The sequence below is a fragment of the Mirounga angustirostris genome, unplaced genomic scaffold, assembly GCF_029215605.1.
Source record: "Mirounga angustirostris isolate CCGP_5_RB_7025 unplaced genomic scaffold, mMirAng1.0.hap1 SCAF_1, whole genome shotgun sequence".
NCBI classification, from domain to species: Eukaryota; Metazoa; Chordata; class Mammalia; order Carnivora; family Phocidae; genus Mirounga; species Mirounga angustirostris.
The window spans coordinates 178154981-178174579 of NW_026991709.1; the positions used below are offsets into that span (position 1 = coordinate 178154981).

Here is a 19599-nt window from a genome sequence, read left to right on the forward strand (position 1 = left end):
ATGGAAGATATTATTAACAAAAGGGAGTGCTTTATAAAGGTAGCAGAGATCTGGCAGGGGGAGGCATGGCACCCTTTCCCCTGTGCTGATCATCAGTGGTATGGGTCAGACAGGTGAACGTGGAAACAAATATTTTTCCCTAAAATGTTGTGCCGTTTAAAGAGATGTATCTAGCTAGCAGTATATATATATATATATATATGTGTGTGTGTATATATATATACATATATATATACATATATATATATTCCCCCACCAGTAATTTTTTTATGTTGTATTTCTCAGAGAAAGAAAAAAAATAGATTTTAAAATGTAAAAACCTGTTCTTCAATTGAGTATGCAAAAATCTCATTGCAGTATTTATTCCAAACCTGCTCTCATAATGTTCAGTCAAGGAGAAAACAGCAAAAAACAGTTGTTGATGGACTTAGCACAGAACTGGATTAAATAAGCATTAGTCTACTGAAGCTGATTACAGGAATATGAAAATGCAGTATCTTAATGGTACATATTTTTATGTGGCAGCTCAGTTGCCTTTCATTTTGCAGCTAATATGTCTATTCTTATGAGTCATTTACTTCTTTAATTACCTTTTGCAGGCAAGGCACCATGGTATATTAATGTGAATGATTTTTACTGCCAGTTTATCATACAATGCCCCAGAAGTTGAAAGGCGTAATTGACTTGGAAGAACAGCTCATGAAGGAAACAATATTTAGTTGACAGCTTTCCTTGTACTCTCTGTTGACGTTTATGAGTTTACACTATGCTAAAGGAGTAATAAACACAATTTTCTTTCAATAACAGGAAAGGGTAGCTTCTAAAATACATTTGTGGAAAGCACATTTGTTCATTTCTTGAATAATATGAAAATAACACATTTCTAGTGATAAGGCCTCTCAGATTGCCAATTGAATTAAACCTTTGAAGGTGCATTTATAACCTGTCTTGGAGCATTAGGAGATATTAGGGTTCATGTGATTGAATCGATTTAATGAATATTTAAATTATATACAGATTTGGATAAATCATATTTAAATCTAGGTGTTAGAGTGAGACTGTTGGGTCTTGTCCTCCCAATTTCCAGAGGGAGGGAAGACAGGAAGGGAGCTTGAGAATTGTCTGCAGAGAGATTTTCTTTCTCCAAAGGGAGGGGAAGTCTGACAGTGTATTTTGGGAAAATCAAAAAGAAGGTGCAGTCAGTACAACTCCTTATAAGGTCTGGGCTTTGAACAGTTAACATCAAGACTAAGGAGGGTCTCTGCTCTTCTGGGATCTGGATGGCACGTGGAGTAGACTCGGGCCTTTAGCAAGTGCCGATTTGTTTTACCCCCCACTTCTACCGTCCCCTGGGCCCCCCCTGGCTCGCTGGCTCTGGGCAGGCCCCGGTTTGGCACATCGGTTTAGAGGGAGTTAAACTTTTCACAGTTTTCTGGATTGTTTGCAGTTCAGTCCTGTGCAGCATAATGAAAGTTTTCTAGCCATCTGTTGTTAAGCTGGTGGTGAGCAAGGCCAGTATATCCAAACAAAGTTCTGGCCTGCCGTAAACTGAACCTGTCAGTTTAGCATAGCTTTGCTGACCCCTCCAAGGAATAGGGCAGCCCTGGGTACCAGGCACTCACTGCATAGAGCTTTCAAAGGGGAACTATTTTGGGGGAGGAGTGAGGGGGCCTGTTTACTTTTCCCTTGGTGTTCCTCTCCCTGGCTTGGGCTAGTTTATACTTAATCTTTATGTGGATAAATGGACACTCGTCCCGCCCCCCCTTCTTAGAGCGGCAGGCATTGCTTCTTAATAGGGGATTGTAACTTTTAGAACAAGGTATGAGTGTCCATAAAACCTGGTGTGGCGGCTGTGATTGGAAAGGGTCTTCTGTGAAGTTATTTTTGTTAAATTGTTTTGTCTTTCCGTGTTTGGGGACAAATAGTCCAGGCACTGCAAGCTCCTGTATTTCTTACTTACCTTATATAACTAAAAGTGTTTCACAGCTTTAAAGGGACTTTTTTTTTTTTGCCCCTTTTCTTCTGCACTTTGTGTTTTCCCTCAGAAGTGAGTACACAGCAGAACTTAGTGGAGCCGCCATTTGACAGTGCTCCCAGCTGTCTGCGGTGTTACCTGCTTCTCTGTTCTCGTTTGCAAGGTGCATCTCTTGCTTTTAATTGCCTAGCTTAACCATAAAATAATTTCATTGTTCCGTGGTATTTTTTTTCTGTAGTAAATGTTTAATTCCCGTTTTCTCCTTAGCAGTGTTTACTTGACTCTATAGGAAATATCCCTATATGTTCAGATTCTTGATATATACATAAAAACATATATATGTATGTGTGTGTGTACATGTACGTACACACACACACACACACACACACACCTGTCTAAGCCTGCCCCTAACCCTTGCTGGTTTCCTTTTGTTAATGACACCCTGTAGGTGCTGCTGTATTTTTATCTTGGTCTTGCTGTAGTATATTTCCTGTCCAGCATTGGTTACATTTGTGTTCTGTTAAGAGGGGGCTCTGGGGAGCCATTGTCAAACCTCTGTATCCATCTCAATTCATTAAAATATCCAGGGAGATTGGCCACTGTCATTGAATAACTTATGTCAGCCACTCCCCTGGCTGCCTCAGCCCCTAGATGAGAAGCAGACCACAGTCCCACACAGTAACAAAGGAAAAAGGCACGGAAAGGATGCACGTTTGTCTTAAGCACCAATGTGAAAGGGTCTGGGTTCAACTTTAACGGCAGTCAAGGAATCTACAAGGGTCAGGCATTCCATAAATGGAGGGGAGGGGGAGCAGAAGAAGCAAAGGGATAAACAAGGAGATACAAGGCTTCCCCTTTAAGGGACAGGGAGTATTGCAGTAGTGAAAAATACTCAATTTAAAATTTAAATGAGTGCACTTACTTGGAAATACCATACAGTCATAATCTGTTTGTAAGGTGACTGACATATAAAGTGCTTTTTTGTTTTAAGGTAAAAAAATGTATTCGGGGTAGAGTTTCGGGTGTAAATGTCAGGTGCAACGTAACGTCTACTCACTGCAAGAGTCAAGCAAATAACCTTGGCATTTAGGACACTGCCTTTTAGAACACGAAATTGTATTTTGTTGTGTGCCCTTTTTTTTTTAAGGAGGACTACATTAAGGGGTCACCTATTAGCTGTGTTTTTGCTGTCTTAAACTCAGCCCTCCTGTCTATTAAAATCAAACCACTGTGTAAACATTCCAGTGTTATTCTTGGTCTCTACAGTGGCCACGGGGATCAGGTTTCACCTGCCTGCACATCTTCAAGCAATTAGAGCAATTAGCGTGAAGCCATTTCACATTCAAGGATTCAAGGTCTATGGTGACATTCAAGTCCAGAAGTCTGAAAGGGAGAGAGGAAGCGGCCTGGAGCACGGCTACTATTCCATGGCCCTGAGCAGACAATTTCTCTTTTAAAAATGGGAGCTCTTTAATGATATTATTATGAGGTTTTTAAATGACATATCAAAAGTTGTTTATATCCAAAAAAAAGCCCCAATAGTCATTTAATTATACTAATGAAGGTCTTTATACATGGCAGATTTTTTAAAAAGACCTTCAGCGGCCCTGAGAAATGGAGGGTTGCTCCTTACCCCACTGGTGGTAGTGACAGCATTCTTTGTGGAAGAAGAATATGTCTTAGAATATATAAGGGAATGGAATAAGCATTCTCTTTTTTTCATGGTAGACCTCCCTGTTTTGGGTAAACGTAATAACTACAGCAACATAGGATACTTAGTTGGGAGATTTTTGGAGGTTTTTTTTTTTTTTTTTTTTTTTTAGGTTAGGGAGGAAGACATGGAACTAGGGCAATTTAAAGATCAATAATCAGCTTTAGCAAATCAGCTGTGTAGGCATGAGAGAAGGTAACTTTTAAGAATAGTCTTAGAATCCAGTAGGGTTTTTGTTTTGTTTGCTTGTTTGTGTTTTTTACATTTGTAACTAAGTTACGCAGACATCTTGTTTGCATGAGGCGAGCCCTTAAACTGATTACATCTTTTTAAATAGGCTAGTACATTTCTTAAATCTACATTATACTGTTGATTTATTGTGCAAAAGGGGGGAGGGGCATTTTTAAAAATCCTAGGGTGCTGCAGAAGATCTGGCTCTGTAGTCCCAGAGGGATGTGCAGAATCAGGAGGAACCACAGGCTAAGTTACAAGGTGGAATTCTATTTCCCTTCTGCTGCCCATTCATGTTGTGTTTGTTGACAAACAGCCCTGAGGACAGAATTGCTGGGAGAGTTACCTTTTCTTTATGTGTACTGACTTTGATTAGAATAAGAGGCTTATTTTAAAAGAAAAATTGTGTACCTCTAAGAAAGATCTTGTGATAATTCCTTTATGGAATTGTACTAGGGGGCTTCAGAGCTACTAGGTGTTGAGCACTTCTCTGTCTGTAGGACTGAAGGCATCTATCTATTTTTGTGACTGAGGCTAGGGCGTTTGTGCTCATTTGGTAACTAGCCATGTCAGGGAACTAGAGTCCTTAGAGCTCTCTAGCCCCATCTTGAACTACTTAGAGCCTTTCTGTGGAGAGACGCTCTTCCCGACCGCCCACTTGCATGGCGCCCAGGCTATGTGTCTTTTGAAACTGCATTGCAGAGCAGATGCAGGGGATGCTAATAAAATGCAGCATGCTGGACCCTGAGCAAGGTAAGGGTCTGCCTCTTCCCCCTGCCTTTTGGAAACAGATTGCTAGGAAACCATTTGCAGCGTTTATCACTGGACCAGCTGAGTCAGACAGGAACATTTGAATTGGATACCCCACCCCTCCTAAAAGTGAAGAGGCAGTCAAGGAAGCGCTGTGGGGCTCAGAAGGGAGGTGAGGCAGTAAACCAGATCTTTCCCATTGTTTTTTTTCTCCTAGCCTAGTCCTCTGTTTCTATGATCTGCCTTTTGAACTGTGTTTGTGGCTGATCAGTTCCACCTAATATGTCTCTTGATTTCTGCTATTGTAATACTCAGGCGACATGCTGTTCTCTTCATTTTTATAAGCTTTAGATGCTTCTGCCTGTCATATTCTGGCGGTTTATCTTCAGCGTCTGGATTTGCTTTCAGACTTGAATGTCTATCAAGCTGCCGTTGCTTTGAATGTGAGATCAAAAGAAGATGAATTCCAGTAAAAAATTTCCTTCCATGAAGAAAAGATTGGGGCCTATGTAAACATCCCACTGACAGTTCCCAATGAGTTATTTTAGCCGAGTATTAGCACCTGGATGACAGACAGTCCAGCATTCCATGCTAAATAACAAATCAGTTGCTTCCGTGGCAGAAGAACATTGCCACAACAGCAATACATTTTCAGAAGGAATCCTTTTCTTCCTCCCCCCCTTCCCCCTGTTTCTTTTTTTATTGAATATGGCTGTTCAGCTCCTCATCTTATTTTTCAAGCTGACTTGTTCTGCCTTTAGCAGTTTACTTTTCTTTACAGTATCTGTCAAGTTACTCGGGTGACGGAAGACAGGACTTCTGATAATTAGTTTGGGGTGGGTTAAGGAGTGTTCGAGTAGACAAGCTAGGCATCTGGAGATAAACAGGTAGTTTGGTTGATTGCAGAGAAGGAAAATGTAAAGGAAAAGCAGCAAAAGCAAGATCAAGGGCACATCCCGGGAATATGGGACGATATGTTCTTTAAAAATACATGTGACAAATTCCTCTAAAGTCTGTAGAATCTGGGTTTTCTTTCTTTCTTCCCTATTTTTTTTTTTATTTTTGAAAAGCATCCTGCCTATGTAAATGTCACCACAAAAATATCTCAAGAGCAGGTTTCCCGAAACACTGTCGGTGTGTATTTGTCTGCAAGAATGAGCCTTTTGGCGAGGGCTCGGTCTGGCCAGGGCACACTTCTGATGCTATGTCGCTGCTTGCAGACCTGGAGTGATTTAGATACGTGTAGCATTAATAGATTTCTTTAAGTGCTAAATGCAACTTTGAAAATTACCTGCAAGCTCCAACTGATCTTTCAACTTTGAAAGTGAAGAATTACTTGAGGAATTCTTGTGGTTTCTTTGTCATTTAGTGAGAGCCCAGCCAGCTACTGTGGAGGCAAGCGTCCCTGAGGTTGCCTACAAAGGGCAATGTTCCAGTGTGTTTTCTCCTCGAGCGTGCTTCAGCCGCACAGCACTTCCTGTTTATTCAAACATCTTTTTTACCACTCGGCAACCCCCGCTTCACAGAAACAGCCAGAACCCATCTACAGCAAGAAGACGGAAATCCAAAGGCAGACAGTGCGAGCTCACTCCGTCAAACTCTTCATTTTCTCTGTAAGTGTCCAGAGAAAAAAAAAAGGAAAAGGAACATTTTTTGTGGGGTTAAACTTTTAAACTAGGGATCCGCTCCTGCGCAGACATTCTCTGAAGGGCAAAATAAGATGATCCAACTTGTTTACTGCTTTCTCTCCCACCCCCCTCCCTCCCTCTTCTCTCCATCAAAGGCAGTGTTCTTTTTAGAGATTTGAGAAGACCGGTTGGTTCTAACTCCTCGTTAATTCACTCTTGCTTTCAAACGGGTCTTGGGATATAATCCGCTAAGGACGCAGCCGAGTGTCGTCGGGACAGTTTTATAAGCTTGAATGTAGTTTAGAACCTTCTCTGCTTATTTGTGACTTTGTTTTGCGTTGCCTTCTTTTTCTTCCTGTTATTACAAGTGGCGAGAGGGTGCAGGGATGGTGCCTTTTGTAACTCTGCCTCTGCAGAATTGTCCTCTGATGTTTGCATCATGACACCGTCATCACTTGTAAATCGGTCTTGATAATATTTGTACCAATTTCATGCCAATAAAAGTCAGACTGCTGAAACAAGCACGGTCATTATCTCATTCATACGACTATTGTTTAAACGGAGTGGGCTGCGAAAGGAAAGAGAAAGCCCGCCTCACTTTCCGCGATGGTTGTTAACTTTGATGTTGGAAAGCTCTTTTCAAAATTCTCCTTGTGGGTAATTAGTATGGCAGGGAAAGCCCTTGGACCTGGGCTGCTGCTTCGCTCCGTGTCCAGGAGCGGATGGGATTGCTCTCAGAGCCCTTTCTGGTGAAATGAGTTTCTTAACACATGGTTTGACATTTTTTTTTCAAGGGTTCCACCTTTTCCTGTCTGATGTCCTCACCCCTTGCGCCTTCCCCCCCACCTCCCTCCGCACCCTTCCCCCAACTCTGACCCCCAACTTCACTATAACTGGTAAGCCAGGTGCTAATTTTTTTTTTTTAACTATGTACTGGTCTGGGAATAGACAGGAAATGGAAAATTAGCTCTTTGATCTTAAGGGAATTGTTATTACTCTGAACCTTGTTTGTTAGTCCCCAGACTAAATATCCTTAAGTTTTATTGTCTAAAACAGCATCTGTTAGAATAGAGAAAGAAATAAGCTCTGTAGTTGTCCGAACCGCTCATGGAAGACATATTTAAATAAATAAAATAAGTGCGGGTGTGTGTGCGCGCGCGTGTGTGTGCATGTGCGAGTGTGTGTGTGTGTGTGTGTGTGTGTGTGTGTTGGTCTGCTGGCTTTTTTAACGTTCAGAAGTTGTTCTCCTTTGCAGAAAAAAAAAATTATGTTTGCGACTGCCTTAAGGACAATTTGTTTAACAGTAGGAGTAATTGCAGGGAAAATGGAAAGAGTGACTGGAGGTATTTACTCAGATGTTAGTGTAGGTGTGGGGGCCGAAAACTCAGTGTGGGAACAGTGGGCTGCTCTTCTTGGTATCTCAGTCTATTTGATGACCATCAAATTTCCCAGCTCGCTGGTTTTGTTTTTTCTGGATGGCATGTTTGATTATTTATCAGAAGGGGAAGGGAGTAGCTGAAGCAAATAAACATGTGACCAAGTTCTGTTTTGTTTTCCACTCAGAAAGCCATGCCCTTTAACAGATATACAGAAAATAATAAATGCATTGTTTTATGATAAAAGGAAATTATATGTGTCATTTTTTTTAAAAGGCGAGTGAGTTAACCCTTGAGACTCGGGAGCTTTTTTGACTTCTGAGAATTTGCCAGGCTTTTTACTGAGAATTAATCTATTGCGGTGTATGGTTTTATGGTGCCGGATTTCCCAGGATTAGTTGTTCAGCAGTTAGGCTTTTCTGGATGCTTTGCTTCGCTATGCCTGCCTCAGTAGCTCTACCTTTATGATGCGCCTGTGTGTATGTGGATGTGTGTGCAGACACATCAGTAGCTCTTGCACTTCTGCTGAATGCTGTCCTTGGACTTGAGATCTAAGCATGAACAGTTGAGTTAAAGGAAAATAAGCTGGAGTTTCTGTGACCAGTGTGCAGCATAATTTATTAGAGACCCACTTTGCTCCTCTCTTTAAAGGTGCCAGGCAGATACTATAATGCCAGGTAGCCACGTGTATGTACCTCATTGTCCCTCAAAAACACCGTCCATACTTCAGTATTATGTAATGCATTGATGATCTTCGGGATTATTATCTCAGATCGAGGCCTCCTGAGACAGAGGAAAAGGCTCCAGTCTACATTAAATGTAGATTTTTAAAGCAAGCACGCCAAAAATATAATTTTATTGTTGTTTTAATTCTTGGGTGGGGTTTGCATAACTGTATGTAGACGTTCTCTATACTTAAGCCCGCTCTGACATATGTGCACACACCAGCACATTTTTAATAACTTCAAGGATGATTTTCTACAGAGGTTTCCTCTTTCCTCCACATCCTGAAAAGTGATGGGCATGATCCTAGCACGGTGCCTGGCCCTGTCATATCAAGCCCTATAAATCACAGTTGAAAATCTGCTTCGTGGCCTATGCTGTTTTGGAATGTGGATTGGAAACGTGCACACACAGGGATTCCCTCTTCATTGACTATATAAGGGAACAATGCAGCAGACACTCAAACATAGCACAGCCCCCGCCAGTCTGGCCCAGCATGTATGTCACTGGGAGGTGGCTTCACTCAGGAGAGGGCAGCGATGGAAGCAGGAGCCTCTCTCCCTCCTCTGTTGTCATCTTGGGTGACTCTCCAAAAGGCGGTTGGGTTGGATAATCATACTTTGTGCTTGGACAGAGCCCTTTGTTTGTGAAATCAAAGTGCCTGACTAATGCTAACTTGTTAATACTCAGAACACCCTTGGGACATAGGTAGGCTGCAAAGATTATCCCACTTTTGAGGTGGGAAAATGTCCTGTTGTTAAAAGAGTTTACAGTTTCCGGGTGTGTCTGTACTTAATGGTCAGGCTAGACCTGGAATGGGTATGATCTAGATGCCATGAGAAGCATTTTTCCGGTGCCATAGTCAGCCCTGACCACAGGCAGTCTCATGAGAAAGTGTTTTACCGTGAAGAAACCGGACTGGAAAATATAGCTAGTGCGTGGTATTGATGGTGGGGAAGGAGGAGCCCGTGAAGAGTATTGAAGCTTAATTTTAATCCATTTAGGGTCGAAGTGAGAGTTTTGTTGTTTTAAGATACAGCACGGGCTGGGATTTTTGATTTTTGTTTTATTTCACATTAACTCAATATGATGTTGGCAATTTAACTTCCACAAAAATCAAGTTCGTTTGTTCTTTGCAAAGAAACAGACCCTGCTTATTGGCTGTGCAAAGTTGAGTCAGAAGTTACTCTGTCGCCTGGTGCTTTGGGGGCAAAAGAATTGAAACATTCTGTTAACTCTAGATGTTACTATGTGATTCTTCAATCCTGGTGTGTCTTAAGCTTCCCTGCTATGGTTACTAAGCTCAGTGAAATAATTAGTCATGTGCCATTTGCTGTTTAAAGTCTTTTGTTGAAAGCTTTTTCAGAAGTCTCAAGAGTAGGGTGGTAGTATTTAGGTTGTTAGGTCCCCAGTACTGTTTATTTGAACCTGAGTATAGAAATTAGATTTGAAAACTCTCTGTTAAAATATGTGTTTTTAATTTTAAAAAGTAATTCTCAAAAGACCATAAATAATATGATTTCCAGTTTTGCTTAAGAAAATTACTTCCCTTAAGCATACTCCCAAATGTTGACAATGTACCAATATGTAGGTGATGATATGACACTTTATTTTTTCTTTTCCTAATTAATGTATGTGTCCTCCTTATCTTCTGCCATGAGCTTATTACTTTCATAATCAATGATCATGTTTGAAGCGCTTTTTGAAATCACTGAAGAATCACTTACTGAATGTCCAACCCTAGCCTGTGTACTTTACATGTATTAATTGTGATGCAGGAACTGTTATCTCCTCCCATTCTTACAGATGAAGAAACTGAGGCACAGAGAGGTTAAGTAACTTACCCAAAGTCACACAGCTAGCCAGTGGTGGAGCTGGGGTTTGAATCAGGTAGACTGGGTTCACATCCCGACTGGTGGATGCTCCACCAGCATGCTTGCTGCTTCTGTGTAAATACATTCATATTTCTTAAAGCTAACTTCTTTTTCTTTGGAATTGCTGTGATTCTCTCAAGGTCAGTAATTCCCCCAAATTCCCAGAGAATCCCTATTTCTTCATGTGTGAAGACTCAAGTTCCACCTTATGCTAAACTGTGGTTACTGGAAGTCCCAAAAGTCATTGTCACACTATGAGCACAGCTCACTGAACACAGCTGCCCATCTGATGAACAAAGTTTTGTTTTTAATCTCCTTTTTCAGAAAATGTTTTTAATTCCTTGACCAGAGCCATCAAATCTATTTTTCTTTTGCCATATTCTCTATCTGTAGTATATGCATATATATTTATATTTATATAAAAGATAAAATCTTCAGAAAGCTTCCTATAGGATTACCTTTGTGGATTCAATTCTTCTAAACATTTCTAATTTTTTTTTTCCCTTAAAGATCTGTTCTGTTTAGCACGTAGTTCTAGATCTCTGTGAATGGAAGAATTCCAAATCCACGGATCTGTGGATTGGTGGCCATTTTGGGTCGTGTCATTCCCGAAGTACAAGTGAAGGGATTCTAATCCAAACTGTATGACCCTTGGCATATTATGTAAACGTTCTGTTTATGTAAAGCACTTCAGAAGCAAGCCAGACCCACAGTTGGCATTCAGTGTCAGCGATCAGCTTCTTGTTCACCAGCAGCAGCGGCATGACCATCATCATCTCCTGCTAGCTCACTGTTCGGCCTCAAGGCAGCCATTCCTGCCTCATTGTTCTAAGAGTCAGGGCAAGGTCTGCTGAGGGCTTGGTGAGGGTCAGAAAGAGCCAGGCTTGTTCAGGTGTTTTTGCCAGCAGAAGGAGCCGGGACTCTTGGCTGCAAGTCATCTGTGTGACCATGGGCAAATCACAGATTCCCTCTTGCCCTCAGCCTGCTTTTTGTGCAACAAACTGTGTCTGCCTTAGATTCCTTTTGGTTCAACAGAGGGTGCTGTGGTTTTCTCGTTGTCTCTATAAAGAGGGCGGTGACCTGTTTGAGATTACTGGGAAATAGGAATGTTTGCTTTCGACAAGACACATTTTCGTAGGTATGTGGTAATGTAGTAATATGTTATATTTAATAAATAATTATCATGTACAGGTACTGTGCTAAGGACTTTCCATGCACACTTCACATAATGCTTATAATTAACCTCTCTGTTTCTGTGTTTCTGTATGTGTTAACTGAGTGTAATAATTGATTTTTTTTTTTAAGATTTATTTTTTTTTAGAGAAAGAGTACATGAACGGGGGCAGGGAGAGGGAGAGAGAATCCTCAAGCAGACTCCCCACTGAGCACAGAACCCGAAGCGGGGCTTGATCCCACAACCCTGAGATCATGACCTGAGCCGAAGTCAAGAGTCAGATGCCCCACTGACTGAGCCACCCAAGCGTCACTTAACTGGGTGTAATAATCCCTCAAAGAATTATGAAAATTAAATGAGATAATGTGTCTGTACTCTTCAGTACCTGTCTGGTAATAAATAGTCAAAAAATTACAACTTTCGTCATTATCTTCCTCATCCCCATTAACCAGGAACCAAAGCAGGTTTAAGAATACAGTTATTTGGAAATGCAAATCACAACATAGGAAGATAGTGCCTTACAGCTGTTAGGATGGCTATTGTCAAAAAGACAAGAAATAGCAATTGTTGGCGAGGATGTGGATAAAAAGGAACCATCGTGCACTGTTGGTAGGAATGTTAAATTGGTGCAGCCACTGTGGAAAACAGTATGGAGGTTCCATAAAAAATTAAAAATAGCACTATTGGGGCGCCTGGGTGGCTCAGTCGTTGGGCGTCTGCCTTCGGCTCAGGTCATGATCTCAGGGTCCTGGGGTCAAGCCCCGCATCAGGCTCCCTGCTTGGCAGGAGGCCTGCTTCTCCCTCTCCCACTCCCCCTGCTTGTGTTCCCTCTCTCGCTGTATCTCTCTCGGTCAAATAAATAAAATCTTTAAAAATAAATAAATAAATAAATAAATAAAGATAGCACTATTATATGATCCATGAATTCCACTTCTGGATACATATCCAGATGAAATGAAATCACTACCTCAAAAAGATACCTTCACTGCCACATTCATAGCAGCATTATTTATAATAACCAAGACAAGGAAATAACCTAAGTGTCCATTGATGGATGACTAGGTAAAGAAAATGTGGTATGTTACGGACTATTATTCACCCATAAAAAAGAAGGAAATCCTGCCATTTGCAACAACAGGGATGGACCTTAGGGGCACTGTGCTGAGTGAAATAAGTCAAACAGAGAAAGACAAATACTGCATAATCTCACTCATATGTGGAATCTAATGTAAGTAAACCCATAGAAACAGAACAGATTGGTGATTGCCAGAGGTGGGGAGTGGGGGTGAGAGGTGGGCAGGGGAATAAAGGTTGTCCAAAGCTACAAACTTAAGGTTTTAAGATAAGTAAGTTCTTCACCTGTAATAGGCAGCATGGTGACTGAAGTTAACCATATTGTATCATATATTTGAAAGTTGCTAAGAGAGTAGATCTTAAAAGTTCTTGTTATAAGGAAAAAGATTGTAACTATGTAAGGTTACATAGTAGATGTTAATTAAACTTACTATGGTAGTCATTTTGAGATATCTATCTATCTGTATATCTTTATAGCACATAGATATCAAAACATACCTATATATGTCTAATCTATCACCATGGTGTACACCAAAAATTATAGTATTATATGTTAAGTGTATCTCAATAAAACTAAGAGGAAAAAAGCATCCAGAGAAAATGTTTTTTTTTTTTTAAAGATTTTATTTTATTTATTAGAGAGAATGAGAGAGAGAGAGCATGAGAGGGGGGAGGGTCAGAGGGAGAAGCAGACTCCCCGCTGAACAGGGAGCCCGACGTCGGACTCGATCCAGGGACTCCAGGATCATGACCAGAGCCGAAGGCAGCTGCCCAACCAACTGAGCCCCCCAGGTGCCCCGATAAAATGTTTTTTAATAAAAGATTATAGTGGGGCTACTGTGTGATTCAGTCAGTTGAGCATCCGACTCTTGGTTTCCGCTCAGGTCATGATCTTGAGGTCGTGGGATCAAGCCCTGCGTCAGGCTCTGTGCTCAGCATGGGGTCTGCCTCAGATTCTCTCTCCCTCTCCCTCCTGCTCTCCCTCCACCTCTCTCTCTCAAATAAATAAAAATAAAATCTTTTTTTAAAAGATTACAGTGGGGGCACCTGGGTGGCTCAGTCGTTAAGCGTCTGCCTTCGGCTCAGGTCATGATCCCAGGGTCCTGGGATCGAGCCCCGCATCGGGCTCCCTGCTCAGCTGGAAGCCTGCTTCTCCCTCTCCCGCTCCCCCTGCTTGTGTTCCCTCTCTCACTGTGTTTCTCTCTGTTAAATAAATAAATAAAAATCTTTTTTAAAAAATAAATAAATAAATAAATAAAAGATTACAGTGATTTAATACTCCCCTCCCAACAAAAAGCAAGTGCTTATAGCAGAGTGTGAGAATCCACAGTGGGTTAAAAAAAAACATGGGCCAGCAATCAGGCTGGATCTGAAAGCCATGCCAGGTAGGTGGGAGAGATGGGTCTAACTTAGATGAAGGCAGAGCAAAGACACAGCTCTCCAGCGCCTGAGCTATGCTGGACTTGCATTCATTTATGAGAGGAAATCTGTGCTCTTTCAGTTCAGCCTCTCTGTCGTTGGCATTATGAAATGCTCTTTTTGAAAAATTCCAGCCTTGGCCCAGCTGAACCAGAGAACGGGGCGCTTGTCCCTACCAGGGCTTGAGGAAGGAATGAGCATCAATGGATGATGGCAACAGCATCAGTATCCTAAGAGAAGCTGGATGAACTCGGATAGGTAAAGAGGTGAAGCCCAGTGTGAGGGAGAACAGGTGTAGCTAGGTGCATTCATTCCTTCCAGTCTGCCTGCTTGGGGCTTGCTATCACAGCCGTAGAAGCTCAGGGCACTACAGGGATTCACAGCTAACATCAGTCGCTTAGGTCAGAGGACATCCTGGAACACTGCTGCTGGAAAGAATTAGATTATAAGCAGAGTTTTTAGGAAAAGGTAGAATTTATTAATTTTTTAATTTAATTTTTTAATTTTTTAACAACTCTATGGAGATATCTTTGACATAAATAAATTGTATATGAATTAAAGTATACAACTTGATGTTTTTATACATATATATACATTGTGAAAAGATCACCACACTGGAACTAACTTACCTGTCAACTCTACATTGTTACCCTTTTGTGTGTATAATGAGTTTTAACTTAAGAAGTATCCTCTTAGAAACAAATAATACATTATATGATAATTAAAAAAAAAAAAAAGAAGTATCCTCTTAGTGGGGTGCCTGGGTGGCTCAGTTGGTTGAGTACCTGACTCTTGATTTTGGCTCAGGTCATGATCTCAGGGTTGGGAGATGGAGCCCATGTTGGGTTCCACGCAGAGTCTGCTTCTCCCTCTCCCTCTGCTCCTCCCCCTGCTCTCTCTCTCTCTCTCAAATAAACAAATACATCTTTAAAAAAAAAGAAAAAGAAATATCCTCTTAGCAAATTTCAAGCACACAATACGGTATTATTTACAGGCACCATGCTGTGCATAAGAATTCTAGTACATACTCATCCTGCATAACTAACTAAATCTTTGTACCCTTTGACCAACATCTCCCCATTTCCCACCCTCTAATCTCTGGCAGTCACCATTCTACTCTCCTTCTAGGAGTTCGACCTTCTTAGATTGCGTATATATATAAGTGAGATCATGCAGTATTTGTCTGGAAAAAGTAGAATTTAAGTGGAGAAGACACGCAGATGCCTTATAAATGTGGGCAGCGAAGGGGAGGGCAAATTTGCAGATGTAGCCATGGCTCCAGAAGTCCTGGGAATGGAAGGATCTGGTTGAAGAAAGCAAGTCTTTTGTGTGGGGAAAAGAGGCAGGTAAAGTTACATTAAAAGATGTGATACTGGGAAGAGGCCTTTCCCTTCATCCTGAAAACAAAAGGACCTGCGTTCATTCATGCATGTTTGACTCTGTAGGACTGCATATCCCTTTGCCAGAATTACCTGCAGCCATATTTGGTCTAACCAGTGACCTTGGTAGAATGTGAGTGTCAAGTTGGCGTGAGACAGTGTTTGTTCGTTTTTGTTTTTCTGTCCTAGCCGTTTACTAGACTTGTGACCTTGGGCAAGTCACTGAACCTCACCATCTCTTGATTTTTCCACTTGAAATCGGTAATCATAAAACCTTGCCCTGCTTCCTTTTGAGATGTTGGGAACAAGAAAGAAGATAGTAAGTCTAAAGCAACTAATTGGCATAGTGCCTGGCCCATGGTAAGCAATTCAATACATTGTTTTTATTTTAGTACCCTAAATGCAGGGAGTTACTATACTCCCCGCTGTGTCTAGATGGTACTTATTTCTTAAATTGTTATACTAGTGTAATCTTCACTATTTGTAGTAACTGCCCTGAGAAATGTAAATTATTGGAGATGATGATGATGATGATTATAATTTTTGTCCTAGTTAACTTTGGCCAAGAGTGAGTAGTCCAAATTTTAGATTATTAGTCTGGTTTGGGTCTTTCCTCTCTTTCCACTTCGATTTCTTTTTTTTCTTTTCTTTTTTTTTGTCTTTCATCTCGGCTAGAATATTGCCTCTAAATTGGCTTTCACTTTTGCTTCTTTTTCCAATGTTCAGGTAAGGGAAGGAAAGTATTTTGCGAAGCAAAGCATTCATAAGTCATCCCAAGTATGTGTGACTTAGAAGGAGCAAAGGAATACAGCACCATATTTGTTTGAGCAGAAACTAGGTTCAGTGTTAGTAGTAAAATCATAGAAACCTCTCTATTATTTTGAACATGACTCTAGCCGGATTCTTCTTCTGCAGGCTTCAAAATTAGCAGGTCTCATCACAAAGGTTCAAAAAGATACGAATCTGGATTATTCATGAGAGTTGCTGGGCTGCATCCCCATAAAAGACAATTGCAGAAAGCAACAGGTTCATACAGCAAGTTAATAGATCCTTTTGATTCATTTATCCTTGCAGTTGACACTCCCCTCCCCCCCCATATTTTCTACTTTGGGAACTTGGAGAAGAAATGGGCCCATGTATTTATTTCTTTGGGGTCACAATCTGGTCCTTCCTTAACGAGGAGAAACGGGTTTGAAGCATCACCTGACTTAACATTTTAGACATTTGCTAATAAACTTGACTTCTCTTTTACTTCATTGCAATGCTAGTGTTGCCTACGGTCATGGCGCCCCAGGCTGTGGTCTTGCTGACTCGTTCAAGCTAGACAGGCTCAGGCTTGGGCAGCGCTTGGATGGACTCCCTCCAAGGACAACTCAGGTGCCGGAGACTCGGTGGTGATTCAGCGTCTGGCACTGGCTCCAGCAGGGAGCAGCCAGCCAGTGCCTCAACAAGGTGGTTATAGGGCCCTATGTTAATAGGTGGATGGAGTAGGAGTATGATGGCCGGGGGTTTTGTCTCCCCTTATATGAGACTTCAAACAGACTTCCTGACTGTTTATAGCCATTAAACTTACTTCAGCTGATTTTGCAAGAGGATCATAGATATCCTTTTTCTTTTTGTCTCTTGAAAATTCCTAACCTTTACCTTCTTTGATGGCAAGTATCCTCTATGTGGATACTTAAATAATAAAAACTACTCATAACTGCAAGTAAATATAGGGTTTTCTGACCCCTTTCTGCCCCTAGGTTTCCTTTGGGGGTGGGACTTGTAGCAGAATACCTCCTTCTGTTTAGGGCCTTCTGGTATTTCTGTGTCCGTGTCCTGTGTCCGTACTTGGGGCATGGGATCGTGTTTGAACCCTAGGGCACGAATGCTGGCAAATCATGGCATGGCACAACAGTGACCCAGCTCTGTTCTCCTTCAACCCAGTTCTTAAAAAAAAAAAGGAAGGAAGAAAGAAGGAAAGACAATACTGTCTGTCACCTTTTCTTCTAGGAAAACACACTCTAATTGATTGCCAGCATTAAAAAAAACTCCCAACTCCCAACATACCCATGTCAGGTCTTTACCTTATTTGATACACTTTAAAGTAAAGCTGAAGTGAAGAACTTCAGTATTAAGTGTCATAGCAGTGATAACCATCCTGTGTGTAGTGTGAAGAACAGAAAGTCATGTCAGTAAAGATTTGGGAAACCTGGCTTGAGTAGATGTAGAAGGTGGAGGTCCCGGTTGGTATAGGATGATAAAGAAATCACAGTGGTCCAGGTGGTGGAGGGATGCTGTTTCCTGGCCTCTTCTCTTCCCACCCCGACACCCGTGGATGACACTGCCCATGGCCATAGTTCCTTGTGCAGGTAGGACCGTGTCAGTAGATATCTTGGACTTTTTCATTTCCTGTCCTTTTGGAGTTCAACTCAAACATAATGTTCCAGTTCTGTAGACATGGGGTTGTCTCTGCTCCAATTTTTCATCATGTCTATCTAGATATTGTCTCATAAACTCATTTGCAAAGACTGTGGAACATTTTGAGATAATCCATCCCTATCTAAATATCAGCTATTATGGAATGCTCTCAGAGTATACAATACTTTCTCCAGCTGTTAGGACTGTCAGGATGGCTGAAGCAACATGGAATCTTTCCCTTCTAGGTCACTGATTCAAATCCAGTATCCCAGCTGATCTAAGGCTTTGCTGTCTGCCCCACCTGCTCTGGGCAGGGGGGTGGGGGGCGCGGGACTGTCGAGTCAAGTGAATCAACTACCGATGAATGTTCAGAGTCTATACCCTTATTTGGATTCTCATCAAATAGATCAAACAGTGACTGGTACAAAGAGACTGTTATGATTTTTTGATGGTTGTTGCCCCCATATATTAAAATTTTAATGGGGGAAGTGGTTTTTCTTTTTGTTTTTTACTTATGACGCTATTAACATGACTTGATCTGTTACAGTGCTTTCTTTTTATATCTAATATTTACACAATCAATCAGAATCTTTCCTTGGGGCAAATCCCTCTATGAGATTAGCTTACTTTTCCATTTTCCTGTGATAACCAAGTGCTCCATTTGTAAATCACTTTTCACACCTTTGGCATTCCTATTGGAGAACTTGCCTTGGAGTGCTGTTGATTCTGTGTGAATACATCTACACATCTAGTCCTATCAGCCACTGTCCTTTCTTTTTTAAGTGACCCACAAATGTTCTTTCCATCCTGCCCTAGAGTGATTACTATGTCTAAAGGGAGGAGGTGAGGGGCGCCTGGGGGGCTCAGTCGTTAAGCGGCTGCCTTCGGCTCAGGTCATGATCCCAGGGTCCTGGGATTGAGCCCCGCATCAGGCTCCCCTCTCCATGGGAAGTCTGCTTCTCCCTCTGCCTCTGCCCCCCCTGCTTGTGTTCCTGCTTTCACTATCTCTCTCTGTCAAATAAATAAAATCGTTAAAAATAAATAAATAAATAAAAAATAAAGGGAGGACGTGATGGAATTTCTCTGCATACTCAGTCCCAGGTCTGGCTACAGTGGGATCCTTAGATTGTGTTAAATGATGAGCACTCTTGTTAAGATGGTAGTTAGTTGCTGGGTCACACCAAGATAGCAGATTATTTTATGGGGGGAGAGAAGCTCTCTAGAGGTACTCTGAGGCGCATCAAGAGGTTGAGAAATAAAGAAGAGAACATGATTTCTTTCCTCCTAAGCTTCCCATGCTGCATTTTATTGCTAGCTTTTCCTCCCACCCCCATACACACAGTGACTGTTGATTAGCCTGGGAAATTATCTGAGAAACAGGTTTGATCTTGAGGGGTGGGGAGAGTCTAGGAAAAGAAATTAGAGGAAGGGTGGCTGACTCAGAGCAGCCTTTGAAGCTGGAAGTGGGACAACTTGTCAGGGCAGACAGGAAATAACCGACATTTCTCCACTGGCCAATAGTGCATGCTGTCTTCATTCTGATGGTGTTCGGGACCTCACACCCAATTGAGGAGATTCACTCTGAACTGGTGTAAATTATCTGTGAGAAGAAACACATATTCAAAGTTGGCAACTCGTTTTAAATAGTTGCAGAAGCACGCTGATGTATTTTGTTTTCATGTCCCAGTTCTTTCTGGAAAATCAAATAGGACTTTGAGCTTTAAGAACAGTGCATTAGTAAGGTCCATGCACGTCAGCTACCTTCTAAGCTAATTTTGGGCAACTGATGGCAAGCTTTGTTTTTATAAAATTGTGTCCAGTGGCATCTTCGGGGAATCTCAGAATACAGATAGCAACCCAAGGCATGGCTTGGCAAACTTTC

At 41.6% G+C, this 19599-nt stretch overlaps 1 protein-coding gene across 11 annotated transcripts in view; it reads left to right on the top strand.

Annotated features, from left to right (window-relative positions):
* The window catches only part of FOXP1 (forkhead box P1), a 375324-nt gene that overhangs the window by 197965 nt on the left and 157760 nt on the right, over positions 1 to 19599 (top strand). For 4 of the 11 annotated variants that reach the window (XM_064593666.1, XM_064593674.1, XM_064593695.1 and 1 more), the window contains exon 1: positions 6080 to 6280. The exons of 6 other annotated variants lie outside the window; for them this stretch is intronic. In XM_064593666.1, coding sequence (XP_064449736.1) covers positions 6095 to 6280 — 186 coding nt within the window. In that variant the 5' untranslated portion in view covers positions 6080 to 6094. Of the gene's footprint in view, positions 1 to 6079; positions 6281 to 19599 lie in introns of those variants that run through there. One more of the 11 variants, XM_064593709.1, reaches the window with a different exon arrangement.